This window comes from Eurosta solidaginis, chromosome 1 (assembly GCF_040869045.1).
Source record: "Eurosta solidaginis isolate ZX-2024a chromosome 1, ASM4086904v1, whole genome shotgun sequence".
In the NCBI taxonomy this organism is placed as follows: Eukaryota; Metazoa; Arthropoda; class Insecta; order Diptera; family Tephritidae; genus Eurosta; species Eurosta solidaginis.
This window is the reverse complement of record NC_090319.1, coordinates 31,194,577-31,215,525: the sequence shown is the minus strand read 5'-3', so window position 1 is coordinate 31,215,525 and position 20,949 is coordinate 31,194,577. Positions and strand designations below refer to the sequence as shown.

General features: G+C 32.7%; 1 protein-coding gene across 6 annotated transcripts in view; it reads left to right on the top strand.

Moving 5' to 3' along the window:
• Mhcl (Myosin heavy chain-like) overlaps positions 1-20,949 on the top strand; it is a 373,469-nt gene that overhangs the window by 296,771 nt on the left and 55,749 nt on the right. For all 6 annotated transcript variants that reach the window (XM_067784376.1, XM_067784369.1, XM_067784360.1 and 3 more), the window contains 2 exons: positions 8,464-8,598; positions 15,723-15,950. In XM_067784376.1, the coding sequence (XP_067640477.1) occupies positions 8,464-8,598; positions 15,723-15,950 (363 nt within the window). The remainder of the gene's footprint in view (positions 1-8,463; positions 8,599-15,722; positions 15,951-20,949) is intronic.

The window sequence follows — 20,949 nt, the reverse complement described above, 5'->3', positions numbered from 1 at the left end:
GTAATAAAATTGGTTACACACATTTTCCCTATAGCAGGAAATATTTCTAGAAATAAAATAATTTAAAAAATGTTTATTTTAAACGGTTTTATTGAAAAAAAAATACTTACATGAAGCAAAAATAATATTAAAAGCTAGAAAATAATTAGGTAGGTCCTAGATACTAGTCATCACACTCCTCATCATTCTAGGGCGTTGATCAGACAATTAAATAAAAGCGTTGGGCGCGTGAAATTTCTAAAAATGTGAGGCGTAGCATAACCTGATTAAGGTTCAGTTGGTCTTATTTATGACTATCAATAGAAATTTGACGCGTCCAACGCTTTTATTTAATAGTCTGATCAACGCCCTAGATTGATGAGGAGTGTGGTGACTAGTACTTAGGACCTACCTACTTATTTTCTAGCTTTTAATATTATTATTACTTCATGTAAGTATTGTTTTCAATAAAACTGTTTAACTTAAAATTTTTTTTTTATTATTTTATTTTTAAGTTTTTAGTCTTTATGTAATTGCCTATTATTTCTCATTCTATTTAGTTCATTTAGTGACTCATTATTACAAGGACTCTTTCCTGACAATTTGTTACAATCTAAGTCCTCAATACATAATCCTTCCAAAGACTTTACTCGACTCTGCGCCACGTATGCTTGTCCCTCCCCAACTCCAAAATATTTCGATGTCACTTCTACCGGACTGTATGAAATATTTGTTCCAAATATGAGCCAAATCGGACATCATAGGTCGCTTTCTATTCATGTATGTATTATGTGTTTCAAATAAGGACCAAATCGGACCACAAATACGATTTTATGAATATCTCGATCTTTGCGCCACCTAGCGGCGATTGTTTTCATAGGTCGCTTTCTATTCTTGTATGTATTATGTGTTCAAAATATGAGCCAAATCGGACCACAAATACGATTTTTATGAATATCTCGATCCTTGCGCCACCTAGCGGCGATTTTTTATAGGTCGCTTGCTATTATTGTATGTATTATGTGTGCCAAATATGAGCCAAATCGGACCACAAATACGTTTTTTGTGAATATCTCGATCCTTGCGCCACCTAGCGGCGATATTTTCTTATTGCATTGTCATCGGGTTCTGAACTATATTCCAAGTTTCAAGCTTGTAGCTTACTCAATCTAAATAAAAACGTTTAAAAATGGACGAGATCGGTTAAAGACCACGCCCACTTTTATATAAAAAATTTTTGAAAGGGTCGTAGACGAAATTAAAAAAAGAGCTTTTTATCAATAGAATTTTACTTTCAAATTGAATTATAACATTAAATTGGAAAACATTAAAAGTTTTATGGGTGTGGCACCGCCCCTTTTATGACTAAGCAATTTTCTATGTTTCGGGAGCCATAACTCGAAGAAAAATTAATATATCGTAATTTTTTCCTTATAGCAGAAAATATTTCTAGTAAAAATGGACGGGATCGGTTAAAGACTACAGCAACTTAGATATAAAACCAGTTTAAAAGAGTCGTAGACTAGAATAATAAGCTATAACTAAAAAAATAGTTTTGAATCAATGATATTTCACTTTTTTATTGTAAGAGGAAATGGGGAGACATTTTTTTTTAAATGGGCGGTGCCACGTGTACAATTGAAGCTCACGCTGAGTATATAATGTTCGGTTACACTTGATCTTAGATACCTTTACTTGTTTTTCAATAGTCCTAGAGTTCCTGAAAACCAAAAAAAGAGTTCTGTAAAATAACGCCTAGTTTGCACGTTTTTCCAAAATTGCGAATAAAGTTATTCTGGCCAGCTTTCTCATAGATCTAGAGTTCCTAACAAGGAGGAAGAAGTTCTGCAAAGTCATATCAAATGTCTACATTTTTCGAAAATTCGGAGTTAAAAAAATAACTTGAAAAATTTGGTCAAACATCAAACACAAATTATGATTTGAAAAAAAAAAAAAAAAACTATAATTGTTCTGAGTACCTTCTAATATTTTATTCGACATAACTTATCGAACTTTTATTGGTCCATATAAGTATCTGAGCATCAACATAAAACCTCTTATGGCGACAATGCGCTGCGGCATTCGTTGGTTATTCGATCGGATTAATTGTTTGTTGTTTTGTCTGTGTCGTCTTTAAGTAAATGAGTTGATTACCCTTTAGAGTTGTGCACATTCGATTTGTTGTTTAGTTTGGCGGAATTGTCTGTTTATTTGCTGTTTATTTATTATGACCCATTCGTTTATTGCTTAATAAGTTTTTAATGCAGCAACGCTTTTTCACTTAAATTTCTTTTATTTGCCGCAACCTTTATTCATATGAATTTTAAATTTTTTGGCTAGCATGTTTTTTTGCTTTTCCATCTTTTGATATGATAATATGGATTTAATCACTTAACTCGTTGGTATAACGAATTGCTTGTTAACTGAGTACATACATAAAATTTTCGTTAATAAATCGCTGCAATATTTTTTTTAATTAAATTTTTATTGTTTTATAATTTTTTTATTTTTAATCAATTTGTGTTTCTTTGCTGCCCTTAGTTTCCTTTTTTATTTGTCTTTGTATGTTTTTGCCTTTGATTGGCATTTGAGTGCCGCCATTATATTTACCTTCGTTGATATTATATGTTTGCCCTATTTGGCCCCACCGATCGATCAATTACGGTCAACTTTCTCATACCACTTTTAGCATCGGCGGCTGTCATAAACACAGCCATGAATATAAAAAAAGGTGACATGCAAACCTTACATCACGAAATCGTTGGATGTGCGCTGGCACGCGCTTTTATTTATTTAAATTATATACAATTTTAATTATTCTATTAATTTTTGATTTTTATTACTTCTTCAACATTTCTCTTGGCAGTTGTTACATCATAATTTGGCTCTTTTCCATTTCTTTTCTTTGACGATATATGCTTATGGGCCACTCCATACCAGCTAATTCGACACATGAATTTTGCATTAATTCGATTTGTAATTTTTTTTTTGTACACTTCGAAAAAGATGTCCATGATTTTTTTTTATTGTAATTTTTCATGTAACTAATATAGTAATAAACTTTTAAAAATAAAAATTAGTTTGCCGACTTTGTTCATTCGTTTTCTAATGATTTTTCTGAAAAAGTTTACACATGTTTTTTTATTTCAAAACTTAAAAATGTGAAAAATCCAAAACACAGATTTGTTATATTAATTATGAATACAAAAAACTAAATAGCTAATAAGCCATAATTATCTCATTACTATACTTAAAATTTGTGTATCCGACAGTAGTATTTTTAAGAATTTTTATTATAAATTGAAGAAAAAAAGCAATTTTTAAATCCTTTTTTAGGTTTGGAATAAAAAAATTGCCATTATATATATTTTGGCATACATAAAAAAATTAGTAAAAAAAATTAAAAAAAAAAACACAATAATATTGAAAAAAGTATAAAAAGAGATAAAAAAATTGTTTAACTTAAAAAAAAGGAATGTAACAAAAAATGTTTCCATTATTCAGAATTTTTAAAATCCGTGTTAAACCTTTGTTTTTAGCTAAAAAGTAAAAAAACAATTTTGTCAAAAAATATTTTGCTATAAATTTTATCAAATGTTTAAAAATTTTTTTTATATTTCTTTAATACATTTTTCTTTTAATATTTTCGTTAAATACATTTTTATTTAATTTTTATTGTTTTTCAATATTAACATTTTTTTTTATTTTTTATTGTTTGTCAATATTAGTATTTTTAAAATTTTTTTTATTGAATAATTAAAAAAATTTAAATAAAATTGAATAACCTATATAAAAAAGTTACCATTTCATGAATGTTTTTTTAATACTTAAAAAAAATGTATAATTTATAATTTTTTTTATATTTGATAAAAAAACTTTTTGACTTAGATAATTTTTTTTTATCTGTGTTTTTTTTTTGTAAATTGTTTGAAGATTCTTCTTTTATGTCAAAGTTAGAAAAAATTAAAACATGTATTTACCAATTCCTTGTATTCCTCGATTTTTTTTACAGAAGCTTAATTTTTGGTTAAATAACTAGGTGTATTTCCTGTTTTTTAGTTTCATCCAAAATATATTAAACCAAAGAAGAATGCAATTAATTTCATAATACAAAAAAGGATAGCCTTTTTCTATCTCGCAAAGAGGCCTACGATTGGATTTCTGAAAACTTTGAAAAAAAATTCGAGTAATACAAAGTATCTGTAAATCCATGTTTTAACTTTCTGTAACTTTAAAAAAGGATGCAACTTTCCAAAGAAAATTACAAAAAACACTACCGTAAAACATATTAAAAGAAATATTAAAAAAAGAAAATTGTTTAGAAAAAAATTAAAACAAAATAATAAAAAAATATGTTAAATATATTTAAAAAATTCCAAATTTTTCAATAACTAAGAAAAAATAATAAAACAAAATTACAGAAAAAAATAGTTAAAAAACTAATAAAAAATATTAAAGAAAATCCAAAAAAAATTGAAATTTTATTAAAAAAATAAATGCCTATTGAAAACAAAATGTATTAGAGAATAGTAAAAAAAAACCTATTGAAAAGGTTTAAAAATTTCTGCGAGGGCTACAAAAAGTGGTCGATATTTCAGCGAAATCTGTGATGCAAATTCATCTGTAGAACAACTTGTCATGGAATGCTCCATGTGTAAATGCATATGCTTGATGTTTAAATTTTTATAAATTTGCATTTCCCTTTGCGTACTTTTCCTTTCTTTTTATGTCGTGTTTTTTTTTTTTAATTATGTGCATTTTTGTTTCATCTTGATGCGCATCTATAATCGCCTTTGCTTATAATCACTCCATTGATGATAAATGACGATTCAAATCGATTGCATCTATTTAATAAACAAAGCGGATGGAATCAATTTCCTTGTAGGCTTTTGTTATATAACTTTTTTATAACGATTATGGTTTTCAAACCAATATAATATTGAAATTACTTTGTTTACAATATTCATGCGATTTAATAATAAACTTAAGGGTTTCCCTTACGTATCGAATATGCTTTTCGAATGTGGATTGTGAAACTTAAAAAAAAAAACAGGTCAGCCTCATGTCATCATTCTTTGGTGACAATTTTTGATAAAAAAATACTTGGCGCGATTTAACTTCCAGAAGATTAAGGCCGATCTTCTCTTCCAATTTGCGTCGTGCTCCATTTAATTCCTACCAATTTGGCGGGACGGAACCTACATGTTTTTGCGTCTCTGAACAGCAGATGAATTTTCACTTAGTTAAAAGCTTTTCTTGGTAGAAATACACTCCAAGTGTTTGCCAAATCACTTCCGAGAGGCGACCTCTATGAAAAAAACCTTTATGAGTAATCCTTTCGGAGTATTTATCCTTAGTCGATGGAAGCAAATTGTTGGATCGTATTGTTTTTATTATGAATAAAATAATAAAAAAAAGTTAAACGATTTTATTGAAAACAATACTTACATGAAGTAATAATAATACTAAAAGCTAGAAAATTATTAGGTAGGTCCTAGGTACTAGTAATCACACTCCTCATCAATCTAGGGCATTGGATGCGTCAAATTTCTATATAAGTCATAAGTAAGACCAACTGAACCTTAATCAGGTTATGCTACGCCTCACATTTTTAGATATTTCACGCGCCCAACGCTTTTATTTATTTGTCTGATCAACGTATCTGATTACTAGTACCTAGGACCTACCTAATTATTTTCTAGCTTTTAGTATTATTATTATTTCATGTAAGTATTGTTTTCAATAAAACCGTTTGACTTAAAAATTTTTTTTTTAATTATTTTATTTGAATATCTAGATCCTTGCGCCACCTAGCGGCGATTTTTCATAGGTCGCTTTCTATTCTTGTATGTATTATGTGTTCCAAATATGAACCGAATCGGACCACAAATACGATTTTTTGAATATCTCGAACCTTGCGCCACCTAGCGGCGATTTTTCATAGGTCGCTTTCTATTCTGGTATGTATTATGTGCTTTTGAATATCTAGATCCTTGGGCCACCTAGTGGCGATTTTTTCATAGGTCGCTTTCTTTCTTATATGTATTATGTTTTCCAAATATGAGCCAAAGCGGACTACAAATACAATTTTTTTTGAATATCTAGATCCTTGCGCCAACGGCGATTTCTCCATAGGTCGCTTTCTTTTCTTGTATGTATTATGTGTTCCAAATATGAGCCAAATCGGACCAAAAATACGATTTTTTTGAATATATAGATCCTTGCGCCACCTAGCGGCGATTTTTTCATAAGTCGCTTTCTATTCTTGTATGTATTATGTGTTCCAAATATGAACGAAATCGGACCATAAATACGATTTTTTTAATATCTCGATCCTTGCGCCACCTAGCGGCGATTTTTTTCATAGGTCGCTTTCTATTCTTGTATGTATTATGTGTTCCAAATATGAACCAAATCGGACCACAAATACGATTTTTTTAATATATCGATCCTTGCGCCACCTACCGGAGATTTTTTTCTTATTATTGCATTGTCATCGTGTTCTGAACTATATTCCAAGTTTCAAGCTTGTAGCTTATCGGGAAATTACTTAAATTTCAATTACAAAATTCGTGCCATCCAGCCAACCAACCAGCCAGCCTGTTAAGTCAAGCTAAATAAAACCGTTTAAAAATAAGCTCGGAGTGACATTCAACCACGGCTGAGGCTGTGAGCTCGTTTGCAAATTATTTTCAGTAACCGATTTCGTTTTTGTTGGTCCTCGGGCATTCGCATTGGGATAGCACTACCCAAAAGTTCTGTAAATTCGAAGTCATGAATCTAATGCATGCAAACAATTAAATTCTTGAATGTGTGTCACACCTTAATTCCACAAAATTAAAAATGAGATCAGTATAAGGTGGATTACGAAGCAAGCATGATCGTAGTTAACTTATGTGAATTGTTTTATTATTACGTTGTTACCTTTATACATATACGCACAAGCGATCAGCGATTTTGCTTGCTAGGTGGTTATTTTGGATCTACCACGTTATCCCCAAAATCAAAATCCCCATTTTATGTGTGAAATAAATTCAAATTAGGTTTAAAATCGCCGCGACCAAAAAAGGCTAATAATCCATACCAACTATCTGCATAGGCGGCCTTCGGCCGCGCTTATAAAAAATAACCCTGGGCTACGCCATGCCAAGTCCGGGTGTGTGGTATAACCTTGTGCCCTTCTGCGTAGTACACGCTTCTGTTAGCTTGATAGAATTAGAGCGACTAGCAGTCCTATATATGGATAAGTAAAAATATGTATTGCCAAAACGTGAATATATGTATAATTATACATACATAAATATAAATGAAAGAGGAAAGAGATATTGCTATATTTTACACGGTCATGATGTTTATCATAGCACTGGGATTTTGTGTTTGGGGATTTTGATTTTGGGGATTTTGAATTTGGGGATTGTGTTTGGGTATTTTTTTCTTTGGGGATTTTGTGTTTGGGTATTTTTTTTTTTTTGGGGATTTCGTGGCACTCCCGGTTATTTTCTACTGAGTTGCTTTGCGTTATTATTCTTTGCGCTGGGTGTAAAACACTTATGGAGTTTTCTTTTCTTGAAAAAATGCTACCCTCATATTGCACTCTTAAATTCTAACTATTGAACAAAGTCACCTGGCACTATGCAATGGGATTTTGTGTTTGGGGATTTTGATTTTGGGTATTTTGAATTTGGGGATTATGTGTTTGGGTATTTTTTTTTCTTTGGGGATTTTGTGTTTAGGTATTTTTTTTGGGGATTTCGTGGCACTCCCGGTTATTTTCTACTGAGTTGCTTTGCGTTATTATTCTTTGCGCTGGGTGTAAAACACTTATGGAGTTTTCTTTTCGTGAAAAAATGCTACCCTCATATTGCGCTCTTAAATTCTAACTATTGAACAAAGTCACCTGGCACTATGCAAAATGCTCTTTTTGTAGGTTATGAGACCCTTTTTGTTATTCAAAGGAAAATATTTTGTAAAAGGAACACACAAACTTACAGGAGAGCTGAGAAAAGTCAACAGGACGCCATTTTTTTCAGAAAAGAAAACTACATAATATTCTCACAGCCGTCAAACAAATTATGGGCAAAACCTACAAGATAATGGCATTTTTGTGGTCTTTTGCTTTAATCCAAAATTCCCTAGGTGTGACTCAATCTTGCGAGAAATAACCATCTCATATACTTTCTTTATAATATTTTTATTGCAATTTTTTTTTGCTATAAACATCGTAAAAATCTTAAAAATTCGACGACAGTGCTGAAAAAAGACCAAAATATTTCAATGAATTTTTTCAGTTTATTTTGATTGCATCATTGCTTACATTTTTATTGCCACTTCAAATAATTTTCAAATGAAATGGTTGATCTGTATTCACAATTGTATGCTATTTATTTTTAGTTTTAATTTATTTCTTAAGCATTTGTTTTTGCATAGATATTTAAGTATTTTTAACACCATATTTATTTATTTGTGGTTGTTTTTTTATTCCAGATTTTATTCCGTTCTGGTGTTTTGAGTGAATTGGAGGCGAAACGTGATGAATTGCTGTCGGATCGGATCATACAATTGCAGGCGTATTGCCGCGGCTATTTGGCACGTAAACAGGTGGCGCGCCGACGCGTACAGGTGGGTGTGGTTGTTATGTTATGTTATGTATATTTGTATGTAGCATTTGCATGATGAACTTTTTTTTTAACGCCCTTTTGGATCGTAAAAAGCTTTCAATAAGAGATTTACAAGGTATAATCGAAACAGCTGTCGCCTTGTCTGTCCTGATGTCGAGTTGTTTCAATTGTTTCCCAAAACATTTAATATAACACAATTCAAGTAATGCTTGCAAAAAATGGTTGAATGCACTTTAAAGCGAATGGACAGTCCTCGCATTGCAATAACGACCAAGTATCATAGTTGTTTTTGTTGTTGTTTTTTTTTTTAGATTTAGCTTGCATATTTTTAGTATCAAAATTGAAACACTATAAATTTTATAAATGGTACTAACATTTTAGTGTATATTTCATATTTATATTGCAACATTTTAGTATTAAGGTTCTAGTACATTTTAGTACAAAAGTTGTAGTACAGTTTAGTACCAAAACTATTGAACTATTTGAGTACAAATATTACACAGGCCGACAAAATTTAACCAACATTCAGACCCAGAAACCAGACTATATATTTTCGAAGGATTTTGATGGGATGAATCGAAATCTGGCCTCAAAATTGCTGTATCAGCTCTGGTTTTCGAGATATCCTAACCTAAAAGTGCAAAAAACACCATTTGTGTCCATATTTGAGGTTATGTAGCCTTGCAGATGTTTTCTTTCACCAAAATTAAGGGATGGCATCTTTAAACACAAGTCTTCTTCTATCGTATTTTGAAATTTTCATGTTTCTAAATTTTCCTACACCTGAAAATCGATTGAGATAACATAGACATGATATAGTCGATTACTAATTTTCTCGAATTGAGTCTTATTTTTCTTTAAAATTTTGTCTCACACCATAAGTGTGCTAACTCACCATACCCCTACACTATCTAACCCTCAGGTATCAAGTCATACACAGCCCTAACCACTAGAAACACCCCTATCATACCGCAAGCAGGCTAACTCACTTAACCCTGAGAACAGCGTTCTCGCATAATTTTCTTAAAATAAGTCTTATTTATTAGATATCTCACACCACAAGTGGGCTAACCAACTTAACTGTTAACCCATCAACTCCCGTATCGCCTAATTCCTGTAGGAAAATTTAGATACATAAAAATTTCAAAATGCGATATCTCAGCGAAAAAACAACGATATTTAGACAAACTCAACGCCATTTGAAAGAAGAAGACTTGTGTTTAAAGATGTCGTCCCTTATTTTTGGTGAAAGAAAACATCTGAAAGGCTACATAACCTCAAATATGGACAAAAACGGTGTTTTTTGCACTTTTAGGTTAGGATATCTCGAAAACCAGAGCTGATAGATCAATTTTGAGGCCAGATTTCGATTCATCGCATCAAAATCCTTCGAAAATATATAGAAACCGGGTCTGAGATGCTGTCTGCCTATGTTATTATACAACATTTTATTAAAAACTCTTAGTTTTAAAATTTTTTTGCAAAATTTTAGTACTAGAGTTTTAGTACTACAATTGTAGTAACATCTTTTACTACTTAAATTATGATATTGCACATTTAAGTATCTACTAAAATTTTAGCTGTTGTTGTTGTAATAGTGCTTCGCCCTAACCAATAAGTGCCACCACTCACAAATCAATATCCTCTAATGGGTGTTCAAGAAAACTTGCGGTTTCAACAGCGGTGCACCAGAGATATGGGGGTGTTAGAGACGTTGGTTCCACATTACAATTGAAAAGATGTTTGGTGTCATGTGGGGACACGTTCAAAGTAGGACATACATAATATATGTCGGGTTGATTCTGGATAGGTAAGAGTTTAACCTCTTACAGTATCCAGATCGAAGTTGAGCTAGAGTGACGCTCATTTTCCAAGGAAGATTATTTTCCTCTTCTGCGAGTTCAGGGTATTTAACTTTAAGAACGGGGCCTGCCGGGCAATTCCTGGCATAGAGGTCTGTACGACGCCTTTTTGTGGATATCACTGGGGACCTTTTTGTGCTCTTCTACATACGTTTGAGTTCACAAGTGCCGTATTTCCTCATAATACTTGCGTAGATGACTTCTTAAGTCCCAGGGAGGCGGGGCCTCTTCAATGTATGTTGGGGTGGTCAGGTTTCTGGGTATTCAAAAGAAACTGTTTGTTCAGCATTTAATTTCTCTGCCTAATGGGAAGTACTCTCGCCTCACTGTTTAGATGGTGTTCTGGCTCTGAGAGCGGTGTATTGAGAGGTCTTCATTTTCTTCCAGAGAGTAGCCTTTAGGCTCGGAGGCCATATCGGGGACGCGAAGCATGCAAGCGGCCGACCAATTGCTTTGTAAATGGTAATGAGCGTCTCTTATCTTTACCACAAATGTTGCCGGCAAGATATTTGTGGATTTATTTCGGCTCTGGATTTTAGGTACAGTTGATGTATGCTCGACATTCTGTAGATCTTGATCGAACGCCACACCCAGTATTTTTTGGTGTAAGACAGTCGGTAGCGAAATGCCATCGACGTGGATGTCGAATATGGTCGACATTTGTTTTGTGTATGTTGTAAATAAGGTCACCGATGATTTGGTCGGTGACAATGTTAGGTGTCGCGAGGTGAAAAAACTGGAGAGATCAGGGAGATAGTTGTTTACTTTATTACATAGCTCATGGATGGGTGGGCCGGAACCAAAAGCCATTATTGTGCATTCATCGGCGTAGGATACAATAGTAACGCCTTCTGGTGGCGAAATTTCGATATGTAGAAACTTAAAAAAAGCGGGTAGAGGACACCACCCTTGTTTAATTCTTCAGGGCTTAGATGTTACGTTCCGAAATTGCACCGCACCGATGCCCGCCGACCAGACAGATAATTTGCGGTCCACCTTTTGAGATTAGGAGGAAGAGGGAACACTTCCAAGTCTTGCAGTAAGTTGACTGTATCAAAAGCTGTTGATAAGTTTAGCGCTACGGGTACTGTTCTGTGGTGGGGTTTTTGACTCTATCCACAATTTATCTGTTTGTTGATGACGTTTAGCGCGGTGGCAGCGCTATGTAGTATTCGAAAGCCATGCTGAAGGCGCAAGTTTGCGGTGAAGTACGTTTTCATAGTTAGTTTCTGAAAAATGTCAGGCTTGTAAATTATTTTCCCTTTCCATCGCAAACTAAAAAAAAATACACTCTTATGTCTTCTTTGCAATTTTTTTTTATTAGTTTCACCTCTCTTTTTGTTTGTTGCTGTATTTCAGTTGTAATTAAAATGCTATTCACGTTGCAAGTTGCTGAAATTGATTTGTTGGTGATAGTCGCACTGGTATACGACTTATCTGTCGCCAGAAATGATAGACATTTACAGTCATTCCTTGTAAAATGGGAATATGTTTATTCTCGATAATTTAAATGTTTTTAAATATTTTTTTTTACCTAGAAGTATTGATTCCTCTTTTTTATATAAAACTAGCAGACCCGGCAGAAGTTGTTCTGCCCTAAATTTGGCCTATCTGCATACATTTTAATAAGCTTTTTCCGTCTAACTCTGCCCTACCTCTCTACACTTTTTCCTAATCTCTTTATTCACTCCTCCCTCCGTCTTTTTCGCTTCATCTCCATCTTCGTCTCATTCTATCTCTTTCTCAGTATCTCTTTTCTCTTCTCTCAACTTTTTTTTTTCCTTCTTCTTCATCTCTTATTGCCAGTCCCAGAGGGTGGCATGTATTTTGTTCCAGACCCATTCCGAGTCTCAGTCCCAGTCCCAGTCCTAGTCCTAATCCCAGTTCCAGTCCGTCTCTATTATACTTCCCGGAAAAAAAGCATCGTAAATACTAATATAGGTAAATTTATATACGAAATTTCAGGCAAATCGAATAGGACGTATGCAAATAAGTATGTGGGTATTATTAATTCATGTCTTTATTTCGGCTTCGCATGCATATTTATCAGTTTTGCCAGTTTGATGCGACTAAATCAAATATCACAATGAACTTCAGAGCTCTCAGCAACAGCTTTCATTTGATATCCATAATACACACATATTCTAGTGGTATCCGGGTCCACGTTTTGGGCTATATCTCGAGACCCTATCCTCCCAGTTGTATGAAAATTATCCTGTACTATAGCACTCATCAACAGCTTTCATTTGATATCCATATTGTATAAACGCATTCTAGGGGTACCCGGGTCCACGTTTTGGGCTATATCTCGAGACCCTAGCCTCCCAGTTGTATGAAAATTATCCTGTACTATAGCACTCATCAACAGTTTTCATTTGATATCCATATTGTATAAACACATTCTAGGGGTACCCGGGTCCACGTTTTGGGATATATCTCGAGACCCTAGCCTCCCAGTTGTGTGAAAATTATCCTGTACTATAGCACTCATCACCAGCTTTCATTTGATATCCATATTGTATAAACACATTTTAGGGGTACCCGGGTCCTCGTTTTGTGCTATATCTCGAGATCCTAGCCTCCCAGTTTTATGAAAATTATCCTGTATTATAGCACCCATCAACAGCTTTCATTTGACATCCATACTGTATAAATACATTCGAGGGGTATCCGGGTCAACGTTTTGATCTATATCTCGAAACCCTAGTCACACAGGGTTATGAAAATTATCCTGTACTATAGCACTCATCAACAGCTTTCATTTGATCTCCATATTGTATAAACACATTCTAGGGGTACCCGGGTCCACGTTTTGATCTCAAGACCCTAGACACGTAGCGAAAAAAAAGGTAGACGTTGGCCGATTCTCAGACCTACCCAATATGCTCACAAAATTTCATGAGAATCGGTTCAGCCGTTTCGGAGGAGTTCAGCCTCTAAAACCGTGACAGAAGAATTTTATACATATATTAGATATATAAGAAATTTTTTAAAATTACCAAAAATTTTTCGTTTTTTTAATTATTTTTTATTCCTTTTTTTGGTTTTTTTCTCATACGATAAATTTTTTTTTTTAATACAAAGTTCTCTAAGTATTTCATTAAAAAGAACAATAATGCATAATTTTTCAAATCAAAAAGAATAAAAAAATTGGTACGTTTTCAAAATTCCTTAGAAATAATAAAAATGTCCTTACAATTTTATTTCCAAACAAGTTAAGATTTTAAAGAAATTTGAAAACTATAAATGCGCATTTCCTAGAAATCCGAAAGAAATACAAATTATTTTTGTTTTTATCGGCCTATTGATAAATGATTCAAGGGTCGATTCGAGCTCAAGGCCAGAACAATATTTTTTTTCTAATGATAATTATTGTATGATTTAATAGGGGATTGTCCGTATTGCTTTAAATGTATGAAACCATTTATTTCAAGCAATTTTTAATTTTATAATTTATTTAATAATTTGGGAAAAATTTAAACAACGTGACAACAGGACGGACAAGGCGACAGCTGTTTCGATTATACCTTGTAAATATCTTCAAAGCCTTTTCTCCCGGGGGTGGGATTCGAACTCGCACTCCTACGATAGTTGAAATGGTTACAAACGCATTCAGCTACGTCAAGCCTTAGTTGTTGTAAAGTTTTTCCCAATTGCCTTCTTTTGCATATATGATTCTTCTACACATCACATACTTCGTATGTAATTATGTGTTGAAGTTATGCATGTTGGTAGGAGTGCGGGTTCGAATCCCACTCCCGGGAGAAAAGGCTTTGAAGAGATTTACAAGGTATAATCGAAACAGCTGTCGCCTTGTCCGTCCTGATGTCACGTTGTTTAGATAATTATTGTTATTTTTTAATTTTTTTTTATAATTGAAAATTTTTATTTTGTTTTTGGAATTGCTTTAAAACATAGAAATATACTTAATGTCTGATTTTAAATGTGAGCAACTGTTTGTGTATTGGCATGCAAGTTTAATTAAAACAGTGATGATAATCATCTTGGTCATGTTAACGTATGTAATATTTGTAATAACAACAATCAAACTACTTGTCATTTTGGAAATTGTCAGCTTTAGTGAATATGCTGTTGACACATTGTCATAAATAGAAATCACTTTTGCGTTTCCTGTTTAATGAAATTTCTTTTTCGATATTTTCCTTATTTTATAATCGCTTTTCTATACTTCAGTTTTTATTTCTTTGACGATGGTCAACATTTATTACTCATTTTTATTGTTATTGCTGATAGTATAATGCAAATGAAAATATGATACAGTTGTGTGCACAAAATTAGGAGCATGATATGTATTTTTTAAATTTTATAAAAGAAAAATCAATAATCATTATGAACTTGTTTGAAATAAACATTTAAACAAGCTTTGAGCGCACGTATTGATATAAAAAAATGTAACCAAAATTTTCAGAACTTTTTTTACCAAGATTAAAAAAACATTTAAATAAAAATAACGCAAAAATAAAATATAATTAAAATATAAATAAAAATAAATAAAATAAAAGATAAAAAAAATAAAATAATCAAACAAAATAAAACATCAAATTAAATTTTTTAAATGACAAAAAAATGAAAATACTAAAAAGAAAAGAAGTAAGAAAAATGTTAATTAAGGCGAAATAAAATATAAAAGAAAGATGAAATAAATAAAAAATTAGAATTTCAGTGACTGTCATGTTGGTTATCCTCCTTAGAATATCACCAAAAAAAAACCCTAAAACGTTTAATCAAATTTATGTCGAAATTTTCGCTCACAGCGGTGCGCCGGTGGTGTCGAAAAGTTTTATCGGAATTCCATGAAAATATTTCCAAGACTAAGATTTTTCTAAAAAAAAAACAAAAAAAAAAAACAACAAATAAATAAAAATAAAATAAGAACCAAAAATTTAAATTAAATAAAAAACAAAATAAGAAACAACTAAACTTGATTAAATTAAAATTAATAAAAATACAAAAAAACTAAAAAAACATGAAATAGAAGAAAATTTATGAGATAAAAATAATAAGAAATCAAAAATAGAAAAAGATGAAATAAATAACAAATTAAAATTTTAGTGATTTTGTAATATTGGTTATGCATTTTTGAATTACACCAAAACACCCCTAAAATGTTAAAACAAATTTATGTAAAATTTTTAACTCACAGCGGCGCATCTATAAACATTTTTATTACGACATACTAATTTTTAACATTTTGTAATTTTTTATTTTGATTTTAATTCATAAAATAATTTCTTATCCACAGGAGTTGGCTGTACGTTGTATTCAACGCAATGTAAAAGCGTTCCTTGCTGTGCGTGATTGGCCTTGGTGGCGCCTTTTGGTGCGTGTAACACCACTTTTAAATGTCCATCGCACCGAGGAGCAGTTAAAGTTGGCAAATGAGGAATTGGCAATGTTACGTGCCAAATTGGAGAAAATCGAAAATGATCGTAATGAATTGAAGACTGATAATCAGAAATTGGAAGCAAAGGTGAGTGGAAAAATTTAAGTGGTTGCATTGTTTTTAATATCAAAAAATGTTAGTTTTGTTTAGTACCACTCAACGTAAGTATGTATATCAGATGAGGGTAGTCCGAATATTTAGTCTCGTTTTTCACGGCCTCTACCCAAAACTGTTTGATAAATCTTAGGTTTTTACAAAACGGGGTTTCATCAACTTTCTGGAAGTTTGGGGGCACTCGAGGGATAAACGAGACACATATATGGTCTAGAGTTCATACTACTATTTTATATTGTGTGACGGCTGAGTGGAATATCACCCTATATCGGCTGCCAGCTCGTAACACATTATTTTAGAATAGGCTTATCCAGAAACTATCTGAATAGGAAGACCTTAAATTCTCAAAAAATATAACATAATTTTTTATAAGCTAACATTTTTTTTATAAGTCTGAAATGTTAAAATAAATTTGTTATTTATTATTATTAAAAATCTATAGTTTTCCACCTAAACAAAGGGAAAAGTACCCAAAAATATCAATAAAAATGGATGATGGAAATGAAAAAGCGGATGAAACAGGGTGAATCACTCGAACCTTGTATCGTAGAAGTTCCAACCAAATTGGGCGGGACTAAAAGAAAACGAGAGCTGCACATGATCGACAAAGCAGGAAAGGCGTGAAACCAAGCGCGGGGCTGCAACAAAGATCATGTGCAGGTCTTACAACCTTAGACTAACAAAGTTAATCTTAATATTGAAAAGAGGGGACTGTAGGGTCATGATGTGTATTCTGACTGCACACTGTCTTCTGGCGTCAGCTTCTTTTAAATTAGGCCTTGTCAGTGATAGCAAATGTAGGAAGCGCTGGTGATTGCAGGAGGAAACGATCGAGCACGTTTTGTACTCGTGCCCTGCGTTTGCTAAGCTAAGGCTTCAGCTATTAAACTAATTATTTTATAACATATGTAGGTCCTGGCTTCTGATATGGTTTTTCAGTTTGGTCGTTGGGCAAACTTCATATAACACTATGAACTCATCCCATCTATGTGAGGTCCCACGGTTCCCAAAATATCCCTATAAACTTCCCGCACTCGGGCATCACTGCCAATATGTTCATTTTGGATCCCTAAAGGAAAAATTGCCGAATTCTCCGCTTATAAATACTTAACACTATCCATGCCCTATTTTTGATTATTTTTTTCCTTAAATAAAACTTGACTTGGCATCTCTCTTCTATAAAAAAAGAGGTCAAGCTATGAAGAGATTTTAGGCTGAGCTTCTCTTCCAATTTGGTTGTGCTCATTTTAAATTTTCCTTCAAATTGGCGAGACGTGACCTACATGTTTTACGCCGACTCGGAACGGCATCTGCAAGGCAATACGTTTTCACTCAGAAGCAGAAATATTCTCGGAGTGCTTGCCAAATCACTGCCGAGCGACGACCCCGCTTAGAAAAAACTTGTTTCTAATTGAAAAAACTTGTTTCTAAATTTGTCATGTTGTTTTGCTCGGGGTTGAACCCAGGATCTTCGGTATGGTAGGCAAAGCACGCTAACTAAATTTAATTGCAATCTCAAAGTACAACAAATATTGCAATCACATTAGATTTTAATCATATATGATTATATTTTTTATGATAGTAAAAACTACAATCTTCAATCACTTTTAAGTAGTACTTGATTGCAATCACATATTGCTTAAAATCGTTTATTATACAGTCATTGATTGCATATTTAATGATTGCAATCATATTATTTAACTGCGTTTCTGAACTCATTGTTAGACTCAAGTTGATTGCTGGGGAATCAAAAAAAGCCCATCAAATTTGATTGCAGTCAAATAAGCGGGGCACTCGTCGATTACAAAACAGAGTGATTGTACACTTTTACAGCTCTGTCCAAAACTAACTAATCATCTTTTATTGAAATATACTGTATAGGTAGCATAGAACCTACTCCATTCTAAGCATTAATTCTTGTGGGAGAGCTAGTCCTATCCACCCACCTATTCCAAAAATGTTTACATAGGGTGATATTTGCTTGATATATGGACAAAAGGAGCGTTTTGCACTGGCGAAAAAATCGAATTTATGGTTTTAGGGAGAAAGGGAAAAATGGAAAAAAGGAGAGGGAAGAAAAGTGCGAAGGAGGGGGAAAGCGGATGTTCCAAGATAGCGGGAGAAGCTAGGGTGGAGCATAAGGACCAGCGAGTTGTATAGGAATGTAGTAAAGAGAGTGGAGAAAGCGGCGATGTGGGTGATAAAAGGCTGTGAAAGTTTGAGATGAGAAGCAGATAGGAGTAAGAGTGACTCATAAAAACTTTTAAACTTTTAACAAATTTTTCATTTAAGAAAAATAGTATCATAACAATAATAACACTGTGCAACAGCCGGCTGGGTATTGGACCAAACCCACTCTTTTGTAGACATTGAGGTTTAAGTAGACAAAGCACTATCTCCGTTTTTCGAAGTTAGTCTCAAAAAAGAGATATCGGCTTTAGAAGTTCGAAATTCTACATTTCAAAATTTAATTTTTTTGGTAACGCGTTCAGCAAATTAAAAAAGAAAAATGTGGTCGTGGTCCGCCTCTTTCTTTTATTTGAATGGCTGAATTCTTTTTTTTGAAAAATTACAGTACGAGCAATTCCAGTGGAGAGTATGTGCAGACATGGAAGTAGTAGCCACTATCATGGAACAGCTGTTGCACTAAATTTCTCAAGAAAGAATTCAGCCCTTCAAATAAGGGAAAAGAGCGGACCACGACCACATTTTTACTTTTTTAATTTGCTGAACGCATTAACAAAAAAATAAAATTTCGAAATGTAGAATTTCGAACTTCGAAAGCCGATATCTACTTTTTGGAGGCTAACTTCGAAAAACGGAGATAGTACTTTGTCTACTTAAGCCTCAATCTCTACAAAAAAGTGGGTTTGGTAAAATACCCAGAAAAGAAGATGTTTTTGTCGCATACTGTAATGATAATATAATTATTGTTAGGCCTTGAGCTCGATTCTAACCCGCGATCTTAAAAATTTTTCAAATAAATATTTTAAAATTATGCAGATAAAGAACAGTTCGGGCAGGACAACATCTACCGGGTGTACTGGTGTACATACATAAGAAATCAACTTGTGAGAGTAAACGGAATAATTAATTCTACTTCGGTCTAAATATTTATGTATAAGAAATATTTTCAAATATATATTTTTTTGTTTTGCATATTTTCTCATTCAATTGAATAAATTTGTTTATCTTTGCTCACATTCCTAAAAAATTCCTAACTGACACTGATTTTCGCGAGTAAACAAACTGCTTACGATTTTAGCGTATAATCAGAAATAAAAATTGTTTCATGACATCTAATTGGTATTTTCAGTAGATCCAGTACAAAACATTTATTAGTTTTGGTTTTCTGTTTTCATTGTATACATCAGCGATTAAAAAAAAAATAAAAGCAACAAAAGCTATTTGTAAATTTTAAGAGTTATGTTCTTCTCTTTCATTTTAATAAAAGAAAAATTAATTGTATAACAAAAATAAAAAAAAATCGAAAACGATTTCGAAAAACTCAAAAATTTTTAATTTTTTAATGTCCTTCAAATTTCCAAATTTTTATTTTTAGAATTTTCAGAAGCTTTATGAGTTTGTGCAGTTTTTTGTATCATGCAGTAATTGTTATTCCTGCCTGCTCTGATTTTCTAATGGATTTTTTAATCTTTTAAACTTCCAATGGTTACCTTTTCTGCGTATTGTATTTAATTTAAATGAAATTGGTACCGTTTAAATTGTTTTATTAATGTTCTTCTCCTACTTCTAATAAATTGTTTGCTGAAGCTTTGAATTTTATTATATTAGCGGCTCAAGGGTATCATATAAATAAATACATGTATATATGTTAGCAATTACAGTGGACTCGCGATAATATGAACACCTGACTAAATGAACACACCAGATTATAAACACTTTTCCGCCTCCACTGAATTCTCTATTATATGAACTTTGTGCAAAAGCTCTAAAATATGACCGTAAAAAATGTTTTACGAACTTCAAGAGCTTGGTAATTTGGGCTTCGTAGGACTGGTAAGGGCTTATACGAGACACTCGAAATTTTCATTTCATTTCATAACTTTATTAAATCAGTGGCAAGAAGCCTTACTGACTAGATAACAGGTTAAATTAGTACTAGTTTAACAATTTTAATTAAAATCTACTGAGATAAGTAATAAGACTCAATTCGTGACTTAAACAGAGGCCTTGGCATGGCAAAGTAAAGATCAAGACTTCTGGATAAGCGTTTAAATTCTATAAGTCCTCTTAGAAGAGATGCAAAGCTGAAGTAATTCGAGTGCAACACCTCAATTAGAATATGCTGTATAAGCATAGAGCTCTGTTAGGGACATACAAATCCTGTTGGAGTTATAATTTTTCATCTTCCTAAGGGTCATGATATGCGAATGGACATTGAAACTTGAGCCAAATAAGTTCCAATCAAAACTTGTATTTGCTAGCAGATGAAGAGGGATACCTCCACTGGACTGAGAAGACAAGTGGAGAAAAGCCTTGATCTGCCTTGAAGCATCCAATAGACGTCAGTTATCGCAAAACAAGCATAGCTAACGTGACGGAACGGTCAAGAGCGCCTAGCCTTGTTGCTTATGCTTTGTTTCCAACAAACCCAAACTCCGTGATTGCCAGCTTCGACCTATCGCTAAAACACATTCAAAAATATCGGTAGCGGTATCGAAGACTGGGTATTAATAATTCGAAAGCGAAAATCAAAAATATTTTTTCTGTCAAGAGATGTTTTGCAGTTGGCAAACACGTAGTTTGGGTTTGGTAGAAACGTTATATAAATTGGCAAGTCCTTTCGTTTAAACAAATCTTGAGTATCAGATATCACAATATGGGTTTAAGTCATTAAGTATTTATGTTATGTTTTAGTTAATCGGAGATTTTGTTTATTTGTATGAATTTTATATATTTTTAAGTTTTTAAATAATAAAATAATTTAAAAATTGTTTTAAGTTAAACA